This window comes from Pangasianodon hypophthalmus, chromosome 21 (genome assembly GCF_027358585.1).
Source record: "Pangasianodon hypophthalmus isolate fPanHyp1 chromosome 21, fPanHyp1.pri, whole genome shotgun sequence".
Taxonomy (NCBI): Eukaryota; Metazoa; Chordata; class Actinopteri; order Siluriformes; family Pangasiidae; genus Pangasianodon; species Pangasianodon hypophthalmus.
The window spans coordinates 800,632-825,494 of NC_069730.1; the positions used below are offsets into that span (position 1 = coordinate 800,632).

The following is a 24,863-nucleotide window of genomic DNA, read 5'->3' on the forward strand; positions in this document are numbered from 1 at the left end:
GAGAGAGAGAGAGAGAAAAAGAGAGAGAGAGAGACTGAAAGAGAAGGTGTACTTTTACTGTACAGGTTTATTGCATGTCGCACTGTACGAGAAAATGCCTATAAAACCTCGGCCGAGTTCCTCAGCTGACTGCGTGAGCAGGTGAACATACTGTAGCTAAATTTCTCATTATACCACAGCGCTACTGAATGCTGAATTCTGATTGGTCAGAAGGTGTTGATTAATTTTCTATAACAGCAGCTCTGACAGTAGCTCAGGTTTATATTAATGCCCTCGTTCTAATACGTTATCGTTTCTGTAGTAACAGCTCATTCACAGGGACGTGTACAGCGGACATCTGGAAGGAGATGTTTACTTAACATGTATGGAAGGAGTCTCCAGTGTCAGCGCTTTGTAACAGTCAGAGGTAAAGCTGTAACTTTAGGTTTTCCAGCGTCTTCAGGACAGAGGAGTTTACGCTTCTGTGTAGTTTCTCGGTAACATGCGTAACAAGCTGCGTTTTTTTTTTTTGACAGAATAAAGAGAGGCTGATGAGGTAACGACTGTATATAGCTGCTATAACGTAAGCGATAACAGGAACTAACTCATTTCACAGCTGCTCCACAACATTATACGAAACTAAAAATGGATAAAAGTAAAACCTGTTGTTCTTTAATAAGTAAAAAGAATTGTCCCCATTGGTAAATTGCCATGGTGTAAGAGGAATAAAACACCTGGGGACGGGATTTTATAGAAAAATAATCAACTTTGGGGTGATAACTTGCGTTATAGCAGCTATAAACAGTCGTTCCCTCACCAGCCTCTCTTTATTCTCTCAAAACAACTAAACGCAAAAAAAACTGTTATCGAGAAACAGCAAAGAAGCGTAAACTCCTCTGTCCTGAAGATGTCAGAAAACTTCAAGTTACAGCTTTACCTCTGACTGTTACAAAGTTCTGACACTGGAGACTCCCTTCATACATGTTGCATAAACTTCTCCTTACAGAAAACGTTACAGCTTTACCTCTGACTGTAATAAATGTCTCCAACACTTTTTTTATTACTATTTTTTCTCATATTATTAGTCCCTGCGACTGAGCTGTTGCTATAGAAACGATAACTTATTAGAACGAGCGCATTAATTATAAATAAACCTGCGATTTGGAGCTGCGCTACTGTCAGAGATGCTGTTCTAGAGAATTAATCAGCACCTTCTGATTAGAGGATTGAGGCCTGCTTGTGGTAAAATAACGTCAGTAACATGCTGGTCAGACAGAGTAATGGCGTATCGTGGGTCTGATGTGATAATGTGTGTGTTCTGTAGGTCAGTTTTGGACTGAAAGTGTTCCGACTGTAAGATGCGGTCTCTTTACGGAGGAGTTTTGTGTTTTGGCTGCCAGATTCAGATGAGTTCATCACTGTATGTAGGCCAGATAAAAATATATACGCAGCACTGGGCCACTACTCCTCTGTGATCTGGGGTTAAGTGAGTTTAACTCATGACCAAAGAATCCTTTTAGGATTTGTGATTTTTTGCCAGCGACAGCATTCTCCAAGCAAATAATCGTGAAGTGCAAACCTACAGAGAATGAGAAACTAATTCAATTTGATTAATATCTCTGAAATACTGCTCCCTCGCTGGTAAGCAGATGTTTCAGAGCAATAAGCGAGATACACATACGGTATAATCACACATCACCTGAACGGGAGATGGCTCTAAAATTAGTCCCGTAACGTCTAGTCTCGGTTTTTACAGCGACTCGTTTCCTGCTGTTAGTCCTCACGGGATTCTGTCTCATTTTCACCAGGTTTAGGTTGTGGCTGAATTTTTAAAAAAAAACCATCCTCATATAGACATGCTATTTGTGTGGCGAGGGTGAGTGTGTGAACATTTATAACCCGTTATCATTACGAAAACCAGCAGCGCGAGGAGAAGCCCCACCGCAGCGCTGCACGCATGTCAGGATCGTGTTCGTTAAACCTCCGCGTGGGAGCGAGAGAAAATAAAGCTTACACGAAGGTAGTCATTGCTGACCCACATATACATCACACTCACTCACACACACTCACACACACACACTCACACATGCAGGACTCTATATGAATGCACACACCATGTGGTCTATACGTATTTCCAGCTGCAGGCAAACGAGGAAAAAATGTCAAACACATGTTGGTCAGCGTGTAATCAGAAACGCATAATTTCAGGGGTGCGACATGCTAAGGTCAACAATGACTCAGAATAACAGCACATTACAATAGATTAGCATGTGCTACACACTAAACTGGACTGGATTGGACTGGATTGGATTGGATTGGATTGGATTGGACTGGACTGGATTGAATTGGACTGGACTGGTATGTGAGTAAAACTTTACAGCACATTACAATAGATTAGCATGTGCTACACACTAAACTGGATTGCATTGGACTGGACTGGACTGGACTGGACTGGACTGGACTGGACTGGACTGGTCTGAACTGGACTGGACTGGACTGGACTGGACTGGATTGGACTGGTCTGAACTGGACTGGATTGGATTGGACTGGATTGGACTGGTCTGAACTGGACTGGACTGGATTGGATTGGACTGGTATGTGAGAAAAACTTTGTTAACGCTGATAACTGCACTATTGTAGCCTATTCAACAGCTAGCTAACCCCACGTTCACACTAGCATGTGACAAAGCGACAGTTTATTTTCTACGTACGTGCGACACACAGAGCCACGATTTCAATTCTCGATTCTATGCTAATTAGGTGTGATGCAATAAAGTGATGCATCCACACGACAGCAATCCTACAGAGCGTGTGGTCCCACGTCTTTTCCAGTTCCCTGCTCACAACTTTAGTTCCTACCATCGATTAGCTCCTATTTACTGTTAGATGCACAAAAATGGAAAAAAAGTGTGGTTTCATCTTATCCTGTCATATACGACCTCTCATTATCATTAAATGTGTAAAATCTCACTTTTCCAATTTCCTCACAAGTCCAAGTGAAATCGGTGGTCTAAGTGTGAAGCCATATTAAGGAGCACTGAACCTAAACATACATTACACAAACATTCATTCTCAAAGAAATCATAGAGATGAACACTAGCATTACGATAAATACGCGAGCCCTCAAATTAGCATTATAGCAAACACACTAAAACACAAACTAGCATTATAGTAAACACACTAAAACACAAACTAGCATTATAGTAAACAGGCTAATCACAAATTAACAAAGTAAACAAAGTAAAACAAACTAGCACTATATTAAACAGGTTGAAACACAAACTAGCATTATAGTAGACTAGCATGTAAATTAGAATGTAACCATGGTAACTGCGATGCTTGAAGTAGAAGGTCTACCCGCTTGGCAGTGGCCTGAACTACGCTGCGGTAAGTGAGTAAAAAACAGCAGAAGTGTGTGAAACCTGCATGTGTGAAGTGGGCTGATGGTAGAGCAGTGTGTGTGTGTGTGTGTGTGTGTGTGTGTGTGTGTGTGTGTTCCCGTTGCTCCGTGGTTTTGGAGTCATTTCCCAGCCGCATGACCTGCGAGCTCACCTGTGTGTGAGTTTTGACACAGCTCTGATGCATGCCTCTTCTCTACGGAGATCTGGAACTTTCCTCAAGATCGCATGAAGACAGAAGAAGAACAAATGCTCAGAAACATCTGGAGGTCCTTCAGAAGCTGCTGCAGAAACACCTTCATGAGGTTTCTTAAACTTGAGAACCAAGCTGAGCTTTTTACAAACACACACACACACGATACCATAAACACAATACACACACACACACACACACACATACACACACACACACACACACACACACACACGTTTGTCTTACTATACTCGTGAGGACCTTCCACTGACATAACCCTGACCTTAAACTCAGGATATTCCTATCATTAATAGGAAAACATGCCCACACACACACACACACACGCAATACCATAAACACAATACACACACACACACAAGCTAGCATTAAAGTACACAGGCTAATCGCAAGATAGCATTATAGTAATCATGTTGAAAGTACAAATGTTGAAATGAATTGTTGATGTAACAAAGAGAAAAAAGTTTTAAAATAATTGTTGTTTTTGAGTTTATATGAAAATGACATCAATAAAAAAAAAAAAGCAAAAGGAAGCTAAGTTAGCTTTTTTATGTGTGCGTTTGCTCTTGGAACAAAAAGTGTTCATAAAGCCTCTTTGGTTAAAGTCTTATTTAATTAAGAATTATGAAATTAGTCCAGAATTATGATGAAAGAAAATGTAAAATAATAATAATAATAATAATAATAATAATAATAATAATAATAAGACTGCTAAAGATTTCATTTGAGAAAAAGCTCAAATTGGAGCTCAGCAGGAAGAGACACACACAAACATACACACACATACTCACTCACTCTCTCTCTCTCACACACACACACACACACACACACACACTCACTCTCTCTCTCACACACACACACACACACACACACACACACTCACTCTCTCTCTCACACACACACACACACACACACACATACTCACTCACTCTCTCACACACACAAACATACACACACATACTCACTCACTCTCTCTCTCTCACACACACACACACACACACACATACTCACTCACTCTCTCTCTCACACACACACACACACACACACACACACACTCTCTCTCTCTCTCTCTCTCTCTCACACACACACACACACACACACACACTCTCTCTCTCTCTCACACACACACACACACACACACTCACGCACACACACACACACACAATCACAATGGCCGTCTTTGTGTGAGAGTGTTTTGAGGTGTGATCAGCTTTCAGTTTTTCATTCTGCAGCTCGGCCGAGTTCCAGAGTGAAATAAATAAAGCACAAAGCAGCTCAGTTTTACACACACACACACACAGACACACACACACACGCTTACACACACACACACACAGAATCAGCTTTGATCATATTGACATTTATTTTAATGAAATAATAACACACATCCCCTGCAGGTGGATTATTCGGGTTAGAGAATAAGGACTGAGTAACTGATGCGTAGGCATGTGCTGATAATCGCTTAGACGGTTTATCACAATATTCACACGGGATAGATTCCTATTCTGTGGATTTTATTTTATTTTATTTATTTTTGTGGGAAAATAAAAACAAGACCGAGTTTTTAACACCTTATGGATCTGGAATATATTGTACTATGATGTTAATTTTTTTTCCTAAACATAAATCATATATATATAAACATATGTTCTAATCTATATTCGTCTTTACGATATTGTGTTTTTTCGTGCTACCGTCTTTACACCTTCTATTTACTTTTAAACATGAGCGAATATACCGTGTAGTAATAACGTATTATTAGTGTAGTATTAACAAAGACAGGTTATACGTTTATTGCGATATAAAAACGTAAATATCTGCACATGCCTAGTGAAAGCGTAGCTTTATTCGGCACGGGCGAATAATAAATACTTATAGTAACGTTTCTGCGTCAGTTCCCTCATCCCCCTTTCACACACACACACTCTCACACTCCTCTCATGGAAAATTATCGGAATTTTTTCCAAAGTGTTGAGCGATTTTTTTTTCCTGGCCTGCCAGGTTCGAACTCCGATGCGGCAGTGATACAAAAAAAAAAAAAAAAAGTACAAAAATAGAAACTTCATTGACGTCGTAAAGTCGTAACCTCGCACGCGATAAGGAAAAAACTCAGGGGTGTTAATACGCTTTATATCCACCGAGTTGCCGTTTTTATCAGGTTCACCTACACTATAAATGCACTGCGTACGATCTGTTGCTCTGCTCAAATGTATTGGCACCCCTCTACACCATGTTCGCTGATCAGAATGGGGCAGCACTGAGCAGATAATATCCACGTGGTGTTTATTTTTTCTCCTACTACAGCAGTGTGACATACAAAGTGACCTTTATATGATGAAATAGAGTCTAGACACAGCGTAGGTGTACCTAATAAACTGGCAACCCAGTCAGCGTGTAATCGAAACCTTTATGTACAGATAGACGATCGTTACAAATTAAAAAAAGAAGAAGAAGAAGAACTTGTTAACAAAAAACAGAACAGTATACAAAAGTCCAAAGAGGTCAAGCTAATTTTCTGTGTTTTTTCTGTCCCGTCATCTTGAACGTATTTTTCTATCGATCCCGAAATTGTTTTATTGAGATAACGAACTGAACGATTTGGCAGGTAGATCAGAAAGTTTGATTTTACAATTTCGCCTCTTCCTTAGCCTGTATTTAGAGAAGCTGACATTAAAACATGACTACAACGTGTATTATCCGCGCAGTTCGATCCAGAAGTGGTATTTCGGTCAGAATTAGCATATTCTGATCTAGCTAACCTGAGCTAACCTTTAGCCATGTACTCATACACAACACCTTGCTAACATCAGCTATTTAGATCTCAGTCATGCTAGTTTGATTATTTTTTATTATTTGTCCACTCACCTTGAAATTATGTTTTTAGCCTTTCCGAGATCACAGAAGTTCTTCTTTTGAGATATTAGTATTATCTGAGACACCAAGAATGATTAGACTTTATGATTTTTTTACATCATCGTTAGCATGTCTGTAGATTAGCTGATGACAAAGTAAACATCACAACTTTTGAATTATGGCAGAACTGGAATATTTCTAATTTAGCACCACTAGCAATGCTTCTTAGCTAATTAGCTTAGCTAATGTTACCTTTCCAGTAGTAGATATTTGACACTAGTAGCTATCCGTATACTACTGTATTAAGTGCTAACTATACTGAAAAACTAGCTAATTGTATTGTTAGCTACACTTATCAAGCCAACTATTGTATAAACTAGCAACAAATTGATATGGTGTAAGTTCACTAGCATGCTAGCCAACATTTGGAAGGTTTACTAGCAAGTTTCAGGATTCACTTTTACAGCTCAATGGCTAACGTGTGGCAGAAGGAGACTGAGCTGCAGCTACAAATAGTCGATGTAATTCGCAATATCGAGGAATCGTCAGATAAACCCTGTAAAACTACGGTATCTAGCTAACATTAAGACATTTTTCTTTTGTTAAGAAAACGGGACAGAAAAAACTAACACCTGGCCTCTGTGTGTCCTTCTGCAGAAACATTTAGAGAAACATTTACAACATGATATTATACAGAACATGTACACAAAGCTGAAGTCCGCTGCTTCTCGATTAGCCATATGGTTGGCGTTAATGTCTTTTTTGTGTCCGTTGAGAGATTTTTCAGCGCAGCATTGAGGGACGCTGTTATTGTTGGCCGTTCTGCTCCGCTACGGCGTGTGTCCTTGGACTGGGGCTTCAGATCACCGCAAAAACTCGGAACGCTTTTCCTCCTGTGGGATTCCGCAAGCTGGAGGGAGGAAGAAGAATAATGGCTGTTCATTTGGCTTCACACACACACATCATTTACATGTTTTATGACTCGAGTCACTAAACACATACTCTGGGTGGTCCTTTTATCCTCCTCAATCCTTTAAGCTTTGACTCGACCGCAGATTAAATTAAATTAGATCAGCTGATTTAGTGTCCCACTGAAACCAGCATGACATCATCGGCACACCGCTCCAGTCGTCCACTGCATTATTGCGCTTTTTCCCAGCCCTGACTTTAAACAGTGCATTAACATCGCAGTGCTGTGTTGATTAATTCTCTATAACAGCAGCTCTGACAGTAGCGCATGTTTATATTAATGCGCTCGTTCTAATATGTTATCGTTTCTATAGTAACAGCTCGTTCACAGGGACGTGTACAGAGAACGCTCCACTGATAATAAACAGAATAGGAAATCATTCATTTGGTGCAGTTTTTTGTCGTTTATGTAACATTTATGGAAGGAGTCTCCAGTGTCAGCGCTTTGTAACAGTCAGAGGTAAAGCTGTAACGTTACGTTTTCCGAGTTTACGCTTCTTTGCGGTTTCTCGGTAACATGACAGAAGTTACCTCTCTGATGTGATTCTGTTCTGGTAGGAGCCGCTGTAGTATCGCCTCTTGTCCACCGGCATCACGTCCAGATATCCACCCGATTCGTTCTGAATCACACCGGCGTGAATCGCAGCCCGACAAATACTGGAGCTCTGATTAAAAAGAAAAAACACAGAGGGGAGAGAGAGAGAGATGAGTTTCAGTACTGGAGACAGTTTCAGTACTGTTCTGAATAAATATTAACGTAAAGAGTGCGTCCTCAATGCATGCATCATGACCCATGACCTCATTTCCCACTTCCACCTAATGTGCAGTACTGAGCCAAATAAGATCCTGTTTGAAGTTTTCTAAAAGGCGTGTTGAAGATTCAGCAAGTTCTCTGGTCTGATGAGACCAAAATTGATCTCTTTAACCTTGGTACAAACCTCTACATTTGCTGGAAACCCAACATTGCTCATCACTCTGAGAACACTATCCCCGCCTTGAAGCATGGTGATGGTAGCATCATATTGTGAACTGCCTTCTTGGTTGCTTCTCTGATGAATGCCCCTTAAACCCTGATTGATACTTTTCCAGAACTTTGTCCAAGACTTGTTTTGATAGCTCCTTGGTCCTCATGTTCTATCTGTTTATTTGTTCTTTAAATCTTTTCTGGGGCCTTCCATTTTTCCACCAGTTTTACGGGCTAGTATCATGAGGCTAGGGTTCGGGCTACAGATTGTATCACTACAAAATGTGTAAAAGCCAACAAATGTCTGCTTTTTTTTTGTTTAATTTACTTTCATTTGTACCTTCAGATGTTACTACAGATGACATTGTGTAAATAAAGGTAAAATATATTTCCAATTAATTCCATTTCAGTTCCAGGTGGAAGGTGGAAATGTTCAAGAAAAATAAATGCTAATTTTTATAATTTATATAAATTTTTTAAAACTTTTCTCAAGTTAATACCCATACAGAACTTACATCTGCGTAGTAACGCGTCCCGGTCACACGGGCGTGACTGTTGTACAGGCAGTTACGAGGACAATACAACCTGGAAAAGCAAACAGTTCATTTAAATGACAGAGAACAGGTCATTAATTACACGCATTACTGATTATCCGCTTATACGTGCATGCATTATCTTTGGAAAGTCAAATAAAAGTTAATAACCTTGGACAATGTGTGACGGGCTTTTTGAAAGGACAGTATTCAGCCACAGTCATGTCACAGGATATCGCTTTTACTGCAGAAGAAAAGATAAAATCCATAACAGCTTTTGTTTTGATGATGTTTATTGTATGCACATGGTAGTTTATTAGTTATGCTAATGTGAAGGGTACTGACCTGGTACCTTTGACACAGTGAAGGCATTAGCGCTCTGCTCTTTCCTGCGGAGGAAACGGATGAAAAATAAAAGTCAGAGCTCTGTTCTTTTCCTCCGTGTGTCAGTGAGTCAGTGTGATGGAGCTGAGCAGCTCCGAGACTTACGCCAGCGTCTGAACTCCGTTTTGGTGGGACTTGGTGAATCGTGTTCGTCTGCCGACTCTGGTGATGTCCAGCCAGCCTCCGTCATCGTCTATAATCCCGGCGTGCAAAGCGGCGCCACAGATACTGGATTGCTGAATAAAACAGCGCCATGTTCTATAAATTTGTTTGTTAAGTATTATTGTATTAACTACATTCATCTTTCTATCTTTTTAATCAGTTGAGCTTAGTCTTAGTTGCTGCTGATTGGCTGGAATAAGATATACAATGCTAGAGCTGCGCAATATGCCAATATATCATTATTGTGATAAATTACGTCATAATACACTTTTCTGAAATTTTGTGTACATTGTGATACTTTTTTAATATTTATGGTGTTTTTTTTAAACAACAATTCAAAACTTGGAACTTTGGAAGCAACTTTTTGTTAGTTAATAGCTGGACCTGATTCTGGAAAATTATAAAATGTTCAAATAATTTACTGAATTTTTTATCTTTCCTCCTTCTGAAACTGAACAACAATTTTTAAATGTAAATGTATGAAAGAATGACGTCATACTTTTTATCTGTTTATAGTTACATTTAACGCTGTGGAATGTTGGTCTTTTTTTCTCTCTTGATGTTAATAAGACAAACAATTCAGAGAAAACTTCATCATATCATTGATTACACACACTTTTTAATCCGTTTATATCTAACATCCGCTGTACACGTCCCTGTGAATGAGCTGTTACTATGGAAACAATAACGTATTCGAACAAGTGCATGAATATAAACCTGTGATTTGCTGCTACACTACTGTCAGAGCTGTAATCAACACCTTCTGACCAATCGCAATCCAGAATACAACAGCGCTTTGTTGTAATCAAAGTTAATAATTATAATAATGATAATATAAAGAAACCCAAACGATCTCATCTGAACTCCTGGCTGCAGCTGAGACTCTGAGCGTTGCGTCTTTGAACACGTCTGTGAAGGGCGTGTTAATGAGCTGATGAACTGAACCAGCCGTGTTAAATCGGGGATAAATATAAAGTGCTGTTGTCCTTCATCGCCGCCGTCTGACTTCCTGTTCCTCATTGTTCTGATTTGGAAAGTGTGACTGTGTGTGATACACTTTGTAGATTGTAGGTTAAATCACGTACCACATCGTAATATCCCGATCCCAACACTTTTCCGTAGTTGTATAAACATCCAGGTGGACATTCGTACCTGTTAATTAAAAAAAATGAAAGTTATGTGGTTAAGAAATAACAGGGAATAATGAATAGAGTGATATTTGAGTGCAGTACAATACAGACAGATGACACAGTAAAGCATTTACCTGTTGCAGGTGGTTCCTTTACACCGATCCCGTAACTTTACATCACACTCCACCTGCTGAGCTGCAAAACAGGACGAGGCAGAGTACACCTGACTGACAGGAAATCTGTCAGGAAATGTTTATACGCACGGATGTGGGCGGAGCTTGCATGACCGGGAACTTTTTAAAGGGTGTAATGTTCACACATTGCCATTTACATTTATTTATTCCTCTTTATTATTCTTATTTAAATCAATGATCTTTGCTTCTTTGCCTGTTAATCAGTTTAATTTGCATATTGCCACATGATTGGCTGCTGTATTCTATGATGCAATAACCCACACCTGTCACATGTTCAAGCTCAATTCAGATTATCCAATCAATCAGATTTTCATCTGTTTCCTAAAAGCATGCTCCAGGGATAATTTCTTGACATTTTGATGATCTACTTACTTAAAAATTCTGCAAAAGAATTCAAACTTTAAATGTTTAGTAAAGGACATTAAGTACATTGAACACTGTAAGAGTTTATTTGTTTATTATTTACGTGAAATCATTACACAGTGATAGTTATTAGAGTTAATGTAACACTGTAGGAGTTGTGTACGTGTGAATGTGGATGAAAGCTCTTACACATTTGCTCGGTGCTGACGATCTCGTTCCTGTCCAGGCCGCGGTTACGTGACGGTGTTGGTGCTGGTGTTGGTGCTGGTGTTGGTGTGTGTGAGTGATCAGCAGGTGCAGATGACTGGCTGTGCGATGGCTCCGGCTCAATGTAGTTACTCTCCTCTGGCTCGGGGGCGTAATATCTCTGACTGCCATCATCTGAATATATAAATACACAAATAATCTTAAATTAATCACAAGTCAACACCTGCTGCTGTCAGAACAGTGCAGGTCCAAATGCAGGAGCGATTCAAGAGCTCAGAGTGTTAATCTTATTTAATTTATTTAATCTTATTTAATTAAATATTTAGCACAATGGGTGTTGATTCCACCTTATTTATTTAGAATTATTTAACACTCGATACAACAATAGATTCTAATTCAATCCTACAGGTGCTAATTCCACACTGTAAGTGTTAATTTAAGAGTGCAGGTGTTAACAGTTATAATACAGTAGGTGTTAAATGAACAAATGGTGGTACCTTTATAGCAGAGGTTGTCCCTGCAGCCTCCTCCGTAGCTGGACGGACACGCTGAACACGGCCGGCCATGTTTATACGGCGCATGACCCCACCAGTTCCCCCTAACATCACCACAACAGCACTTGAACTACAGTAAACCACTGTTATTTATTTCTAAGTTATTGCTTTGAGTTTCTGCGTTTTTGGACCATTAGGTGTCCGGAGTTTACTGCGTCTGAGCTAAATGAGTTGTTAATGAAGGGAAAGCTGTTTAGCGCAGCTGCTTTACATGACTAATTCATGTGACAATAAAAAAAAAAACCCACATGGGGTTGTTTACTTACGGTGGTGAGTAATTACACACTAGATAGATGGCTTTGGCCCAGATCATTCCCCAGACATTCATGTTGTAGCACACGTTGATGGCACAGCCGATTTTATTGCTGGTGGCCCAAACCAACTGCAAACAGACACCGGTTCAGTTTATCAACAGTCATGTGACTACGATCATTCTCTCTGAGTAAAAACACACAAAACCCGCCTTAAAATTTCTCTTACATTACAGCGGTTATATTCTGTCTGTATCGGCTGTTTTAACACTTTTAATACTTTTTTCTGGACCCGAGCCCATCTGGAGTTCGCTTCAGGTCAACTTCAACATGTGTGAAAACAATCCGCTCCCCGGCCTGAGCATTGAATAACGTGATGAAAACACTCCAACTTCCATCATTGCACACTTTATACCAACATTTTAATACACTGTATAAAAGGAGATGGAAGGGAAAACCATGCAAACTGACTTCACTCCTTTCTGCACTCCACAGGTTTTAAAGAATAGACTCCACCTCACTTATACATGTTGTTATTAAACTTTACGTTATATTGCTTGAAGACTAGACAGCTGTACAGTGAATTAAAAGCGTGTGTACCTGTGTGTAGTGTGTACAGATGGGTCCGGAGCACCTGTAGGGACAGTAGGGGTTACACTCCTGTGGATAGGGGAAGCTGAAGTGCTGAACTTCATCGTACCACGCCTGCACGTGAAAGGTCGGAGGTCGTTCTCTACAAAAATAAAATTAAACACATATATATACATATACTTTACCACACTGTACCACACTGTACTCCACTGTAATGTACTATACTGCACTATTCCATACAACACTGTACTCCACTATAATCTACTATACTGTACTATTCTCCACTCTTCCATATCACAGTATTGCTCTATACTATACAGTGTTGCTCTATACCATACTAAACTATACTATACAGTATTGCTCTATTCTATACTATACTATACTGAACTATACTATACTATACTATACAGTATTGCTCTATACTATACTATACTAAACTATACTATACAGTACTGCTCTATACTATACTAAACTATACTATACAGTATTGCTCTATACTATACTATATTGAACTATACTATACAGTATTGCTCTATACTATACTATACTGAACTATACTATACTATACAGTATTGCTCTACACTATACTATACTAAACTATACTATACAGTGTTGCACTATACTATACTAAACTATACTATACAGTGTTGCACTATACTGTACAGTATTGAACTATACTATACTATACAGTATTGCTCTATACTATACTAAACTATACTATACAGTGTTGCACTATACTATACTATACTATACTATACAGTATTGCTCTATACTATACTAAACTATACTATACAGTATTGCACTATACTATACTAAACTATACTATACAGTGTTGCACTATACTATACTAAACTATACTATACAGTGTTGCACTATACTATACAGTATTGCTCTATACTATACTAAACTATACTATACAGTATTGCACTATACTATACTAAACTATACTATACAGTATTGCTCTATACTATACTAAACTATACTATGCAGTATTGCTCTATACTATACTAAACTATACTATACAGTGTTGCACTATACTATACTAAACTATACTATGCAGTATTGCTCTATACTATACTAAACTATACTATGCAGTATTGCTCTATACTATACTAAACTATACTATACAGTGTTGCACTATACTGTACAGTATTGAACTATACTATACTATACAGTATTGCTCTATACTATACTAAACTATACTATACAGTGTTGCACTATACTGTACAGTATTGAACTATACTATACTATACAGTATTGCTCTATACTATACTAAACTATACTATGCAGTATTGCTCTATACTATACTAAACTATACTATACAGTGTTGCACTATACTGTACAGTATTGAACTATGCTATACTATACAGTATTGCTCTATACTATACTAAACTATACTATACAGTGTTGCACTATACTGTACAGTATTGAACTATACTATACTATACAGTATTGCTCTATACTATACTAAACTATACTATGCTGTATTGCTCTATACTATACTAAACTATACTATACAGTGTTGCACTATACTGTACAGTATTGAACTATACTATACAGTATTGCTCTATACTATACTAAACTATACTATACAGTGTTGCACTATACTGTACAGTATTGAACTATACTATACTATACAGTATTGCTCTATACTATACTAAACTATACTATGCAATATTGCTCTATACTATACTAAACTATACTATACAGTGTTGCACTATACTATACTAAACTATACTATACAGTGTTGCACTATACTGTACAGTATTGAACTATACTATACTATACAGTATTGCTCTATACTATACTAAACTATACTATACAGTATTGCTCTATACTATACTATACAGTACTGCTCTATACTATACTATACTAAACTATACTATACAGTATTGTTCTATACTATACTATACAGTATTGCTCTATACTATACTAAACTATACTATACAGTGTTGCACTATACTATACTAAACTATACTATACAGTGTTGCACTATACTGTACAGTATTGAACTATACTATACTATACAGTATTGCTCTATACTATACTAAACTATACTATACAGTATTGCACTATACTATACTAAACTATACTATACAGTGTTGCATTATACTATACTAAACTATACTATACAGTGTTGCACTATACTATACTAAACTATACTATACAGTGTTGCACTATACTGTACAGTATTGAACTATACTATACTATACAGTATTGCTCTATACTATACTAAACTATACTATACAGTGTTGCACTATACTATACTAAACTATACTATGCAGTATTGCTCTATACTATACTATACAGTACTGCTCTATACTATACTAAACTATACTATACAGTATTGCTCTATACTATACTAACCTATACTATACAGTGTTGCACTATACTATACTAAAGTATACTATACAGTACTGCTCTATACTATACTATACTAAACTATACTATACAGTATTGCTCTATACTATACTATACTGAACTATACTATACAGTATTGCTCTATACTATACTGAACTATACTATACAGTATTGCTCTATACTATACTAAACTATACTATACAGTGTTGCACTATACTATACTAAACTATACTATACAGTGTTGCACTATACTATACTAAACTATACTATACAGTGTTGCACTATACTGTACAGTACTGAACTATACTATACTATACAGTATTGCTCTATACTATACTATACTATACTATACAGTATTGCTCTATACTATACTAAACTATACTATACAGTATTGCTCTATACTATACTAAACTATACTATGCAGTATTGCTCTATACTATACTATACAGTATTGCTCTATACTATACTAAACTATACTATACAGTGTTGCACTATACTAAACTATACTATACAGTATTGCTCTATACTATACAGTACTGCTCTATACTATACTATACTATACTATACTATACAGTATTGTTCTATACTACACTATACTAAACTATACTATGCAGTATTGCTCTATACTATACTGAACTATACTATACAGTATTGCTCTATACTATACTAAACTATACTATACAGTACTGCTCTATACTATACTAAACTATACTATACAGTATTGCTCTATACTATACTATACTATACTATACTATACTATACTATACTATACTATACTATACAGTATTGCTCTATACTATACTGAACTATACTATACAGTATTGCTCTATACTATACTAAACTATACTATACAGTGTTGCACTATACTATACTAAACTATACTATACAGTACTGCTCTATACTATACTATACTAAACTATACTATACAGTATTGCTCTATACTATACTATACTATACTATACTATACAGTATTGCTCTATACTATACTAAACTATACTATACAGTATTGCACTATACTATACTAAACTATACTATACAGTGTTGCACTATACTGTACAGTACTGAACTATACTATACTATACAGTATTGCTCTATACTATACTATACTATACAGTATTGCTCTATACTATACTAAACTATACTATACAGTATTGCTCTATACTATACTAAACTATACTATGCAGTATTGCTCTATACTATACTATACAGTATTGCTCTATACTATACTAAACTATACTATACAGTGTTGCACTATACTAAACTATACTATACAGTATTGCTCTATACTATACAGTACTGCTCTATACTATACTATACTATACTAAACTACACTATACAGTATTGTTCTATACTACACTATACTAAACTATACTATACAGTATTGCTCTATACTATACTATACTAAACTATACTATACAGTACTGCTCTATACTATACTATACTAAACTATACTATACAGTATTGCTCTATACTATACTATACTAAACTATACTATACAGTATTGCTCTATACTATACTATACTGAACTATACTATACAGTATTGCTCTATACTATACTAAACTATACAGTGTTGCACTATACTATACTAAACTATACTATACAGTATTGCTCTATACTATACTAAACTATACTATACAGTGTTGCACTATACTGTACAGTACTGAACTATACTATACTATACAGTATTGCTCTATACTATACTAAACTATACTATACAGTATTGCTCTATACTATACTAAACTATACTATACAGTGTTGCACTATACTGTACAGTACTGAACTATACTATACTATACAGTATTGCTCTATACTATACTATACAGTATTGCTCTATACTATACTAAACTATACTATACAGTATTGCTCTATACTATACTAAACTATACTATACAGTGTTGCACTATACTGTACAGTACTGAACTATACTATACTATACAGTATTGCTCTATACTATACTAAACTATACTATACAGTATTGCTCTATACTATACTAAACTATACTATACAGTGTTGCACTATACTGTACAGTACTGAACTATACTATACTATACAGTATTGCTCTATACTATACTATACTATACAGTATTGCTCTATACTATACTATACTATACAGTATTGCTCTATACTATACTATACTAAACTATACTGTACAGTATTGCTCTATACTATACTAAACTATACTGTACAGTGTTGCTCTATACTATACAGTGTTGCACTATACTATACTAAACTATACTATACAGTATTGCTCTATACTATACTAAACTATACTATACAGTGTTGCACTATACTGTACAGTACTGAACTATACTATACTATACAGTATTGCTCTATACTATACTATACTATACTATACTATACAGTATTGCTCTATACTATACTATACTATACAGTATTGCTCTATACTATACTATACAGTATTGCTCTATACTATACTATACAGTATTGCGCTATACTATACTATACAGTGTTGCTCTGTACTATACTAAACTATACTATACAGTATTGCTCTATACTATACTATACAGTGTTGCTCTATACTATACTAAACTATACTATACAGTATTGCTCTATACTATACTAAACTATACTATACAGTATTGCTCTATACTGTACAGTATTGCTCTATACTATACTATACTATACAGTATTGCTCTATACTATACTATACAGTATTGCTCTATACTATACTGCACTATACTATACAGTATTGCTCTATACTATACTATACTATACAGTATTGCTCTATACTATACTAAACTATACTATACAGTATTGCTCTATACTATACTAAACTATACTATACAGTATTGCTCTATACTATACTAAACTATACTATGCAGTATTGCTCTATACTATACTAAACTATACTATACAGTATTGCTCTATACTATACTAAACTATACTATACAGTATTGCTCTATACTGTACAGTATTGCTCTATACTATACTATACAGTATTGCTCTATACTATACTAAACTATACTATGCAGTATTGCTCTATACTATACTATACTATACAGTATTGCTCTATACTATACTATACAGTATTGCTCTATACTATACTAAACTATACTATGCAGTATTGCTCTATACTATACTATACAGTGTTGCTCTATACTATACTAAACTATACTATACAGTATTGCTCTATACTATACTATACAGTATTGCTCTATACTATACTAAACTATACTATACAGTGTTGCTCTATACTATACTAAACTATACTATGCAGTATTGCTCTATACTATACTAAACTATACTATACAGTATTGCTCTATACTATACTAAACTATACTATACAGCATTGCTCTATACTGTACAGTATTGCTCTATACTATACTATACAGTATTGCTCTATACTATACTATACAGTATTGCTCTATACTATACTAAACTATACTATGCAGTATTGCTCTATACTATACTATACAGTGTTGCTCTATACTATACTAAACTATACTATACAGTATTGCTCTATACTATACTATACTATACTATACAGTATTGCTCTATACTATACTATACTATACAGTATTGCTCTATACTATACTAAACTATACTATACAGTATTGCTCTATACTACACTAAACTATACTATGCAGTATTGCTCTATACTATACTAAACTATACTATACAGTATTGCTCTATACTGTACAGTATTGCTCTATACTATACTATACAGTATTGCTCTATACTATACTAAACTATACTATGCAGTATTGCTCTATACTATACTATACAGTATTGCTCTATACTATACTATACAGTATTGCTCTATACTATACTAAACTATACTATGCAGTATTGCTCTATACTATACTATACAGTGTTGCTCTATACTATACTAAACTATACTATACAGTATTGCTCTATACTATACTATACTATACAGTATTGCTCTATACTATACTAAACTATACTATACAGTGTTGCTCTATACTGTACTAAACTATACTATACAGTATTGCTCTATACTGTACAGTATTGAACTATACTATACTATAATATGCAGTATTGCTCTATACTATACTATACAGTATTGCTCTATACTATACTAAACTATACTATGCAGTATTGCTCTATACTATACTAAACTATACTATACAGTGTTGCTCTATACTATACTAAACTATACTATACAGTATTGCTCTATACTGTACAGTATTGAACTATACTATACTATAATACACAGTATTGCTCTATACTATACTATACAGTATTGCTCTATACTATACTAAACTATACTATGCAGTATTGCTCTATACTATACTAAACTATACTATGCAGTATTGCTCTATACTATACTATACAGTATTTCTCTATACTATACTAAACTATACTATGCAGTATTGCGCTATACTATACTAAACTATACTATGCAGTATTGCTCTATACTATACTAAACTATACTATACAGTATTGCGCTATACTACACTAAACTATACTATACAGTATTGCTCTATACTATACTAAACTATACTATACAGTATTGCTCTATACTATACTAAACTATACTATACAGTGTTGCACTATACTGTACAGTACTGAACTATACAATACTAGGCTATTAATATTATACGTCACAGTACTGTACTGCACTATATTAAATCGTTCTGTTCTATACCACAATCTAACACACTATACTACTGACAATGTGATATACTCTGTTACGTTCCAATACACTACACTTGATACTATACTACAATACTACTGTACTGTTTTATACAACATTTTACTAAAGACATTATGATTGCTAATCCTAGACTGTACTACATTTGATACTGCATTCTACTACAATACACCGTACTAGCATTCTTTAATGCATTGTATAATTCTACATTAGTAATTTACTGCACTATACTATAATATTACACAGTCAATTTCACAGATACTATGCTATAGTTCACTATACTGTACTATGCTTTAATGTCTTATATAGTTACTATGCTTTAACATACTACATTATGTTTGATACTGTACTATGCTCTTCCATACTATATTTTACAATAAGATAACAGTACACAGTACACAATATAGTATAGTATAGTATAGTATAGAATAGTATAGTATACTACATGCTATGGGTGTATTTGTCTGTCAGGTATACTGTATATACAGTAGTATGTACTACAATACTGACAATACTTTACTACTAACAGTAGATGAATATTTGTGTATTATGTACTGTGTGTTATTCTCTCTGGTGTTGTATACACAGTATTTCTCACACTAAAAGCATAGAGATGTTGTCACCATGCCAACAAAGTTTGATGTTGAAAAAAATGTTGGTAAAAGAACATGGAGTGTTTTATGTAAGAGCTGAAGCTCACCTGCCCCAGTGCGCCCCCAGGTTCTGTCCGATCTGTGTGAGCAGGTGAGACGGGCCGTGCTGCCACAGACAGGTGTGAGCCCAGTCCTCTGCACTGCGCTCCAACTCCGTGTCCCACACCTGACACCACACACACACACACACACACACGTTTCTATTACTCGTTAGCTCCATTATCCTTGTATCTCCAGCGAACATGTCTTAAGGTGAAAGGGGACATGCTGATTATTTATATAACTGGAACGCGACCGGAAATAAAGTTTTTGTGACTTCAGCATGGTAAAGCATTGTCAAATTGTTGTCATTTCTTGCTCCTGTGCATCAGTTCATGGCTGTTTGGTCACTATTATTCTCTCTGTTAGAGATCAGATCATGGCTTAGCAGCTATAATGTGTTTGTGCGTCACTGTGATTGGACAAAGAGCTTTGTGTCGGACGTTCTCCTTGTATACTGTGCACAATGGCGCTTCATTCAGCTACCTGAAACCTACTAATGTGCACTTAAAGCTGATTGTAGATGCTAATTTGTTCCATGTGCATGTCTATAAAATGGCCATTCTTTAAATCCAGTGATTTTTTTTACCGTTCCAGTAAAACATGTTGCATTAAACAAGTTCCGCACAACTTCATACGATTAAGGGAAAGTGTCAAGAGTCAGGACTGGCAGTGGTTAGGCAAGCATTTCCATAAATAGGTGAAAGTGAGTAGTTCAGTCGTACACCAGCAATAAAGCTTCATAAACATAGCCGTTTTGGCTGATGGCCTGTGATTATCTTCACCACAAGCATGCAGTTTCTCAATGTGAGTCCAATGCTGCAATCTGCTCGTCTTATTTCACGCTCCAAACCTCGTCTCGTGGAGCTTCTGTTACCTGATTTTGGCTTTCTGCCACTGCTCACTTGCTGTAATTCCTCATTACTACTGAGTCCTGACTTTAGAGTTGACTCCAGCTGAAACATGAACCTTCGGTGACCTCCACTGCTTCCTGTTCAGAGTAATTACCCACAGGTCTTTGGGGCGGCTGGTTGGTTATTGTGTTCTCCTCTTTGGGGGGCCCACACACAAAACCACAGTGTTCTGCTCGGCTCTGGAGATGAACAGATTACGCTCCGAGTGGCTGAGAGAGCCGGCCGGCGTCAGTTTAAACGCATGCTGAAAACACAGCTGAGTTGTTTTTAAAGTGTAATTACTTTTAAAAAACATTTATTATCCAAAAGCTTCCATATTCTGCACGCATTGTTTAATGTGTAGCGTTCCTTTCATCATTACAGTACTCAATACACTGTTAGTTTTAACAAGAACTGCATTTCAAACATTCTATTTATTTACCTTTCTTTTTTTCTACTGCTCTTAATTGTCTGAAACTGTTACTAGGCATCCATTGCACACACTACTGTCAGTAATGTTTTACGAATATCGGCTAAAATATTTTGACTTTAAAATGTGATAGAACACTATAGTGGAAATATTTCTGAAAAACATTTAAAATGAATTAAAAACATGCACACCATTTACTCTTAAAACTCCTGATGTTTGAGTTGAAATCCAATTCAACATTTTTTTCCCCTTATAATCCAGAATTTATATGACAGCATTTTTGCAGGAAGTGAAGTCAGCATGTAGTTATTTATCATTGAAAGTCAATTTATTTCAGACAAGCTGCCAGCAGTAAAATGATCACATTTTAAGAATGCATTTTATCACTTGTGCAGAAAATTAATGTCTGTTGTGCAAAGAATTGATGAGTTTATAAAGAAGCTGTTTGTCAAAGCCACTGGTTCAGAGGTGTGATGAGTGAAACTCCATAAAACAAGAAACTCCATAAAACAACAACAAAAAAATGAAACACACCTCTAAAAGCACATCCTGCTTTATCCTACCTGCCATTTGAACAAGCCAAAGATTCAACACGATCCAATTTAGAGCCTATTAAATGCAATAAAAAACAAGGCCACGCCTCTTTCACTTAGACTGACAGGCACAGAGGCCACGCCTCCTTCAACGAGATTGACAGCCACAAACGCCACGCCTACTTCGCTAGAACTGACGTTGCACCTGTCAGACCTAATGAAATCCTTTCCCTATATTTGGCTCAAAATTTGATCTCTGAACATGAACTCTTGACCTTTGACCTGAGAGCCAGTATTTGTCTCCACTGTTGCCAACTGCAGTGTTCTGGACAAATCTTCTGAGAACCAATGTGTGATATTTGCTGAAGGGCCAGTACTACTCCAAGAAACGAGAAGGAACAAGAAGAAACAGGAGCTTTGGCTGGAGGCCAGCAGCAGCAGCAGCAGCGGGTGAGCTGAGGTTTGAGTGAAGGGGCAATAAGGGAACGATGGCGCTGCTGCCTTCCAGCTGGACTGAACTGTTTGCAGTCAACCACAAACTTGTCCATCGTTCAAGATTCTTTTCACCTCCACTATAGCAGTGTGAAACTGATGCACAGATTTGGACAGGTGTAATCTTCATGCAAACACTGAGGAGAGATTTATAGCTCATCAACAATGCTGCTATTGACCTACAGCTCAGACTGGACAGCGTGTTTTTAGAGATGATGACAGGGTGGTGTCTGGGTGGAACGGAATGAAAAATTAATCCTTCAGCCAAATATGATGGTTCTCAGCACAACATGGTTCAACAACAACGATGCCATTGACTTACAGATCTGACTGATCCTGACCTTTAACTTGATGACCTCCAAATGGATGTTCTCTTCCTGGAAGTTCTCAAACTTGAAGTTCTATAACTACTAACTGGATGTTTTCTACCTGGATGTTCTCTAATTGGCTGATCTCTAACTCTGTAATCTCTAACTGGCTGCTCTTTAATTAGCTGGACTCGAACTGGAAGATCTCCAACTGGAAGATCTCCAACTGGAAGATCTCCAACTTTAAGTAATGATTTCTACTTTGCTGATCTGAGGAAAGATACTGACTGTCTCTTTTGTTTCTAACTGCACGGGAATGCAAAATGCTGAAAAAATATTCTGAAAACTACTGTGTGATATTTGCTGAAGGGCCACTACTACTCCAAGAAACAAGAAGGAACAAGAAGAAACAGGAGCTTTGGCTGGAGGCCAGCAGCAGCAGCAGCAGCGGGTGAGCTGAGGTTTGAGTGAAGGGGCAATAAGGGAACGATGGCGCTGCTGCCTTCCAGCTGGACTGAACTGTTTGCAGTCAACCACAAACTTGTCCATCGTTCAAGATTCTTTTCACCTCCACTATAGCAGTGTGAAACTGATGCACAGATTTGGACAGGTGTAATCTTCAAGCAAACACTGAGGAGAGATTTATAGCTCATCAACAATGCTGCTATTGACCTACAGCTCAGACTGGACAGCGTGTTTTTAGAGATGATGACAGGGTGGTGTAACTCTTATTAACTGGATCTCACCATGTACTCCATGTTGGATGCAGGAGGATAAACCTGACCCCTGAGCTTGTTGTGAAGGTCGAGGATGAGCTGCATGTCGCTGTGCGAGATCGCCCTCTTGCCTCTCGGCCTGGACTCCCACCACGAGTCCTCCTTATCCATGTACTTCTCCATCATGGCTTCCAGGTGTGTGCCATTAGGGATGAACATCGCGAAGGCGCTCTGGAGGTACACGAGGAGCAGCACGGGACTGCTGAGCCAGTGCTGCTTCATTTCCAGATACAACCTCAGAGACAATAAACCCAAAGTAAAAGCTCTTCTTCACCTGTGAATGCAAAGCAAGATAATAAAATGATGCATTAACTTCTAGTGTTTACATTCCCATGCATGCTTCTTCACTCTCTCAGCCTGAGTGTTTAAACACATCTGATTCATCTCAGGACATTGCATGGAGTCTTAGAGGAGAATAAACACTGATTTATTTTTAAAACTCACTTTGACTTCTTAATGCAGTTTTTTTCTAGTCTCAGTAAGAAAAGCCGTTTCAGCATTTCTTGCACGAGCATGGTTTATTATTCGCCGCTGCAGCGCGAGCACAGCGAGCCGTTAATCACACGCACGTGCAACATTTCATACGGTTGTGACTTGCAATAAAATATACATATATACATATATATATATATATACAAACCATTAAAGCTTACTTTAAAACAGTGAGCTAAAAGTTATTTTCAAGCATTTGAGTTTTTTGCATTTGAAGTCAGACACGAATCACTAGTAATTGCACTAAGATTTTTACATCACAGTTGTCTCTGCGCATGCTCATAACGCGTAAAGGTACACATCAAAGTCAATGCTTCAACCATGCAAACAAACTCACGGTATTAGACAAGTGCAAACTGACCTGAATGCAACGCGAAGACTTTGTGTGTGTGTGTGTGTGTGTGTTGCAAGACAGATGTCCAGCCCGGTGTATCAGAGTCATTCACACTGACGTGATTTCACTCAGACGCGCTCGAGCTCCGCTGATCCGCGCGCGTGTACCGGAG

At 36.9% G+C, this 24,863-nt stretch overlaps 1 protein-coding gene across 1 annotated transcript; it reads right to left on the reverse strand.

The window, feature by feature from the left end:
- Positions 1-4,927: 4,927 nt before the first annotated feature.
- On the reverse strand, positions 4,928-24,863 carry crispld1b (cysteine-rich secretory protein LCCL domain containing 1b). The gene is made up of 15 exons (XM_026940829.3): positions 24,719-24,863; positions 23,836-24,139; positions 20,442-20,560; positions 12,753-12,885; positions 12,168-12,283; positions 11,845-11,945; positions 11,330-11,521; positions 10,718-10,778; positions 10,539-10,605; positions 9,397-9,527; positions 9,253-9,296; positions 9,079-9,151; positions 8,890-8,959; positions 7,942-8,075; positions 4,928-7,351 (listed from the first exon to the last, which is right to left on the reverse strand). The coding sequence occupies exons 2-15, from the start codon at positions 24,085-24,087 to the stop codon at positions 7,300-7,302; spliced, it is 1,545 nt and encodes a 514-aa protein (XP_026796630.3). The 5' UTR covers positions 24,088-24,139; positions 24,719-24,863; the 3' UTR covers positions 4,928-7,299.

What these genes read in the sequence shown, in the direction of transcription:
- crispld1b (XM_026940829.3), bottom strand. Translation starts at nt 24,087, where the DNA reads ATGAAGCAGCACTGGCTCAGCAGTCCCGTGCTGCTCCTCGTGTACCTC. An exon ending in TCTGTACACACTACACACAG is followed by an intron (nt 12,284 to 12,752) that starts GTACACACGCTT and finishes GTCTGTTTGCAG; the next exon opens with TTGGTTTGGGCCACCAGCAA. An exon ending in AACAGAATCACATCAGAGAG is followed by an intron (nt 7,352 to 7,941) that starts GTAACTTCTGTC and finishes TCCTCCCTCCAG; the next exon opens with CTTGCGGAATCCCACAGGAG.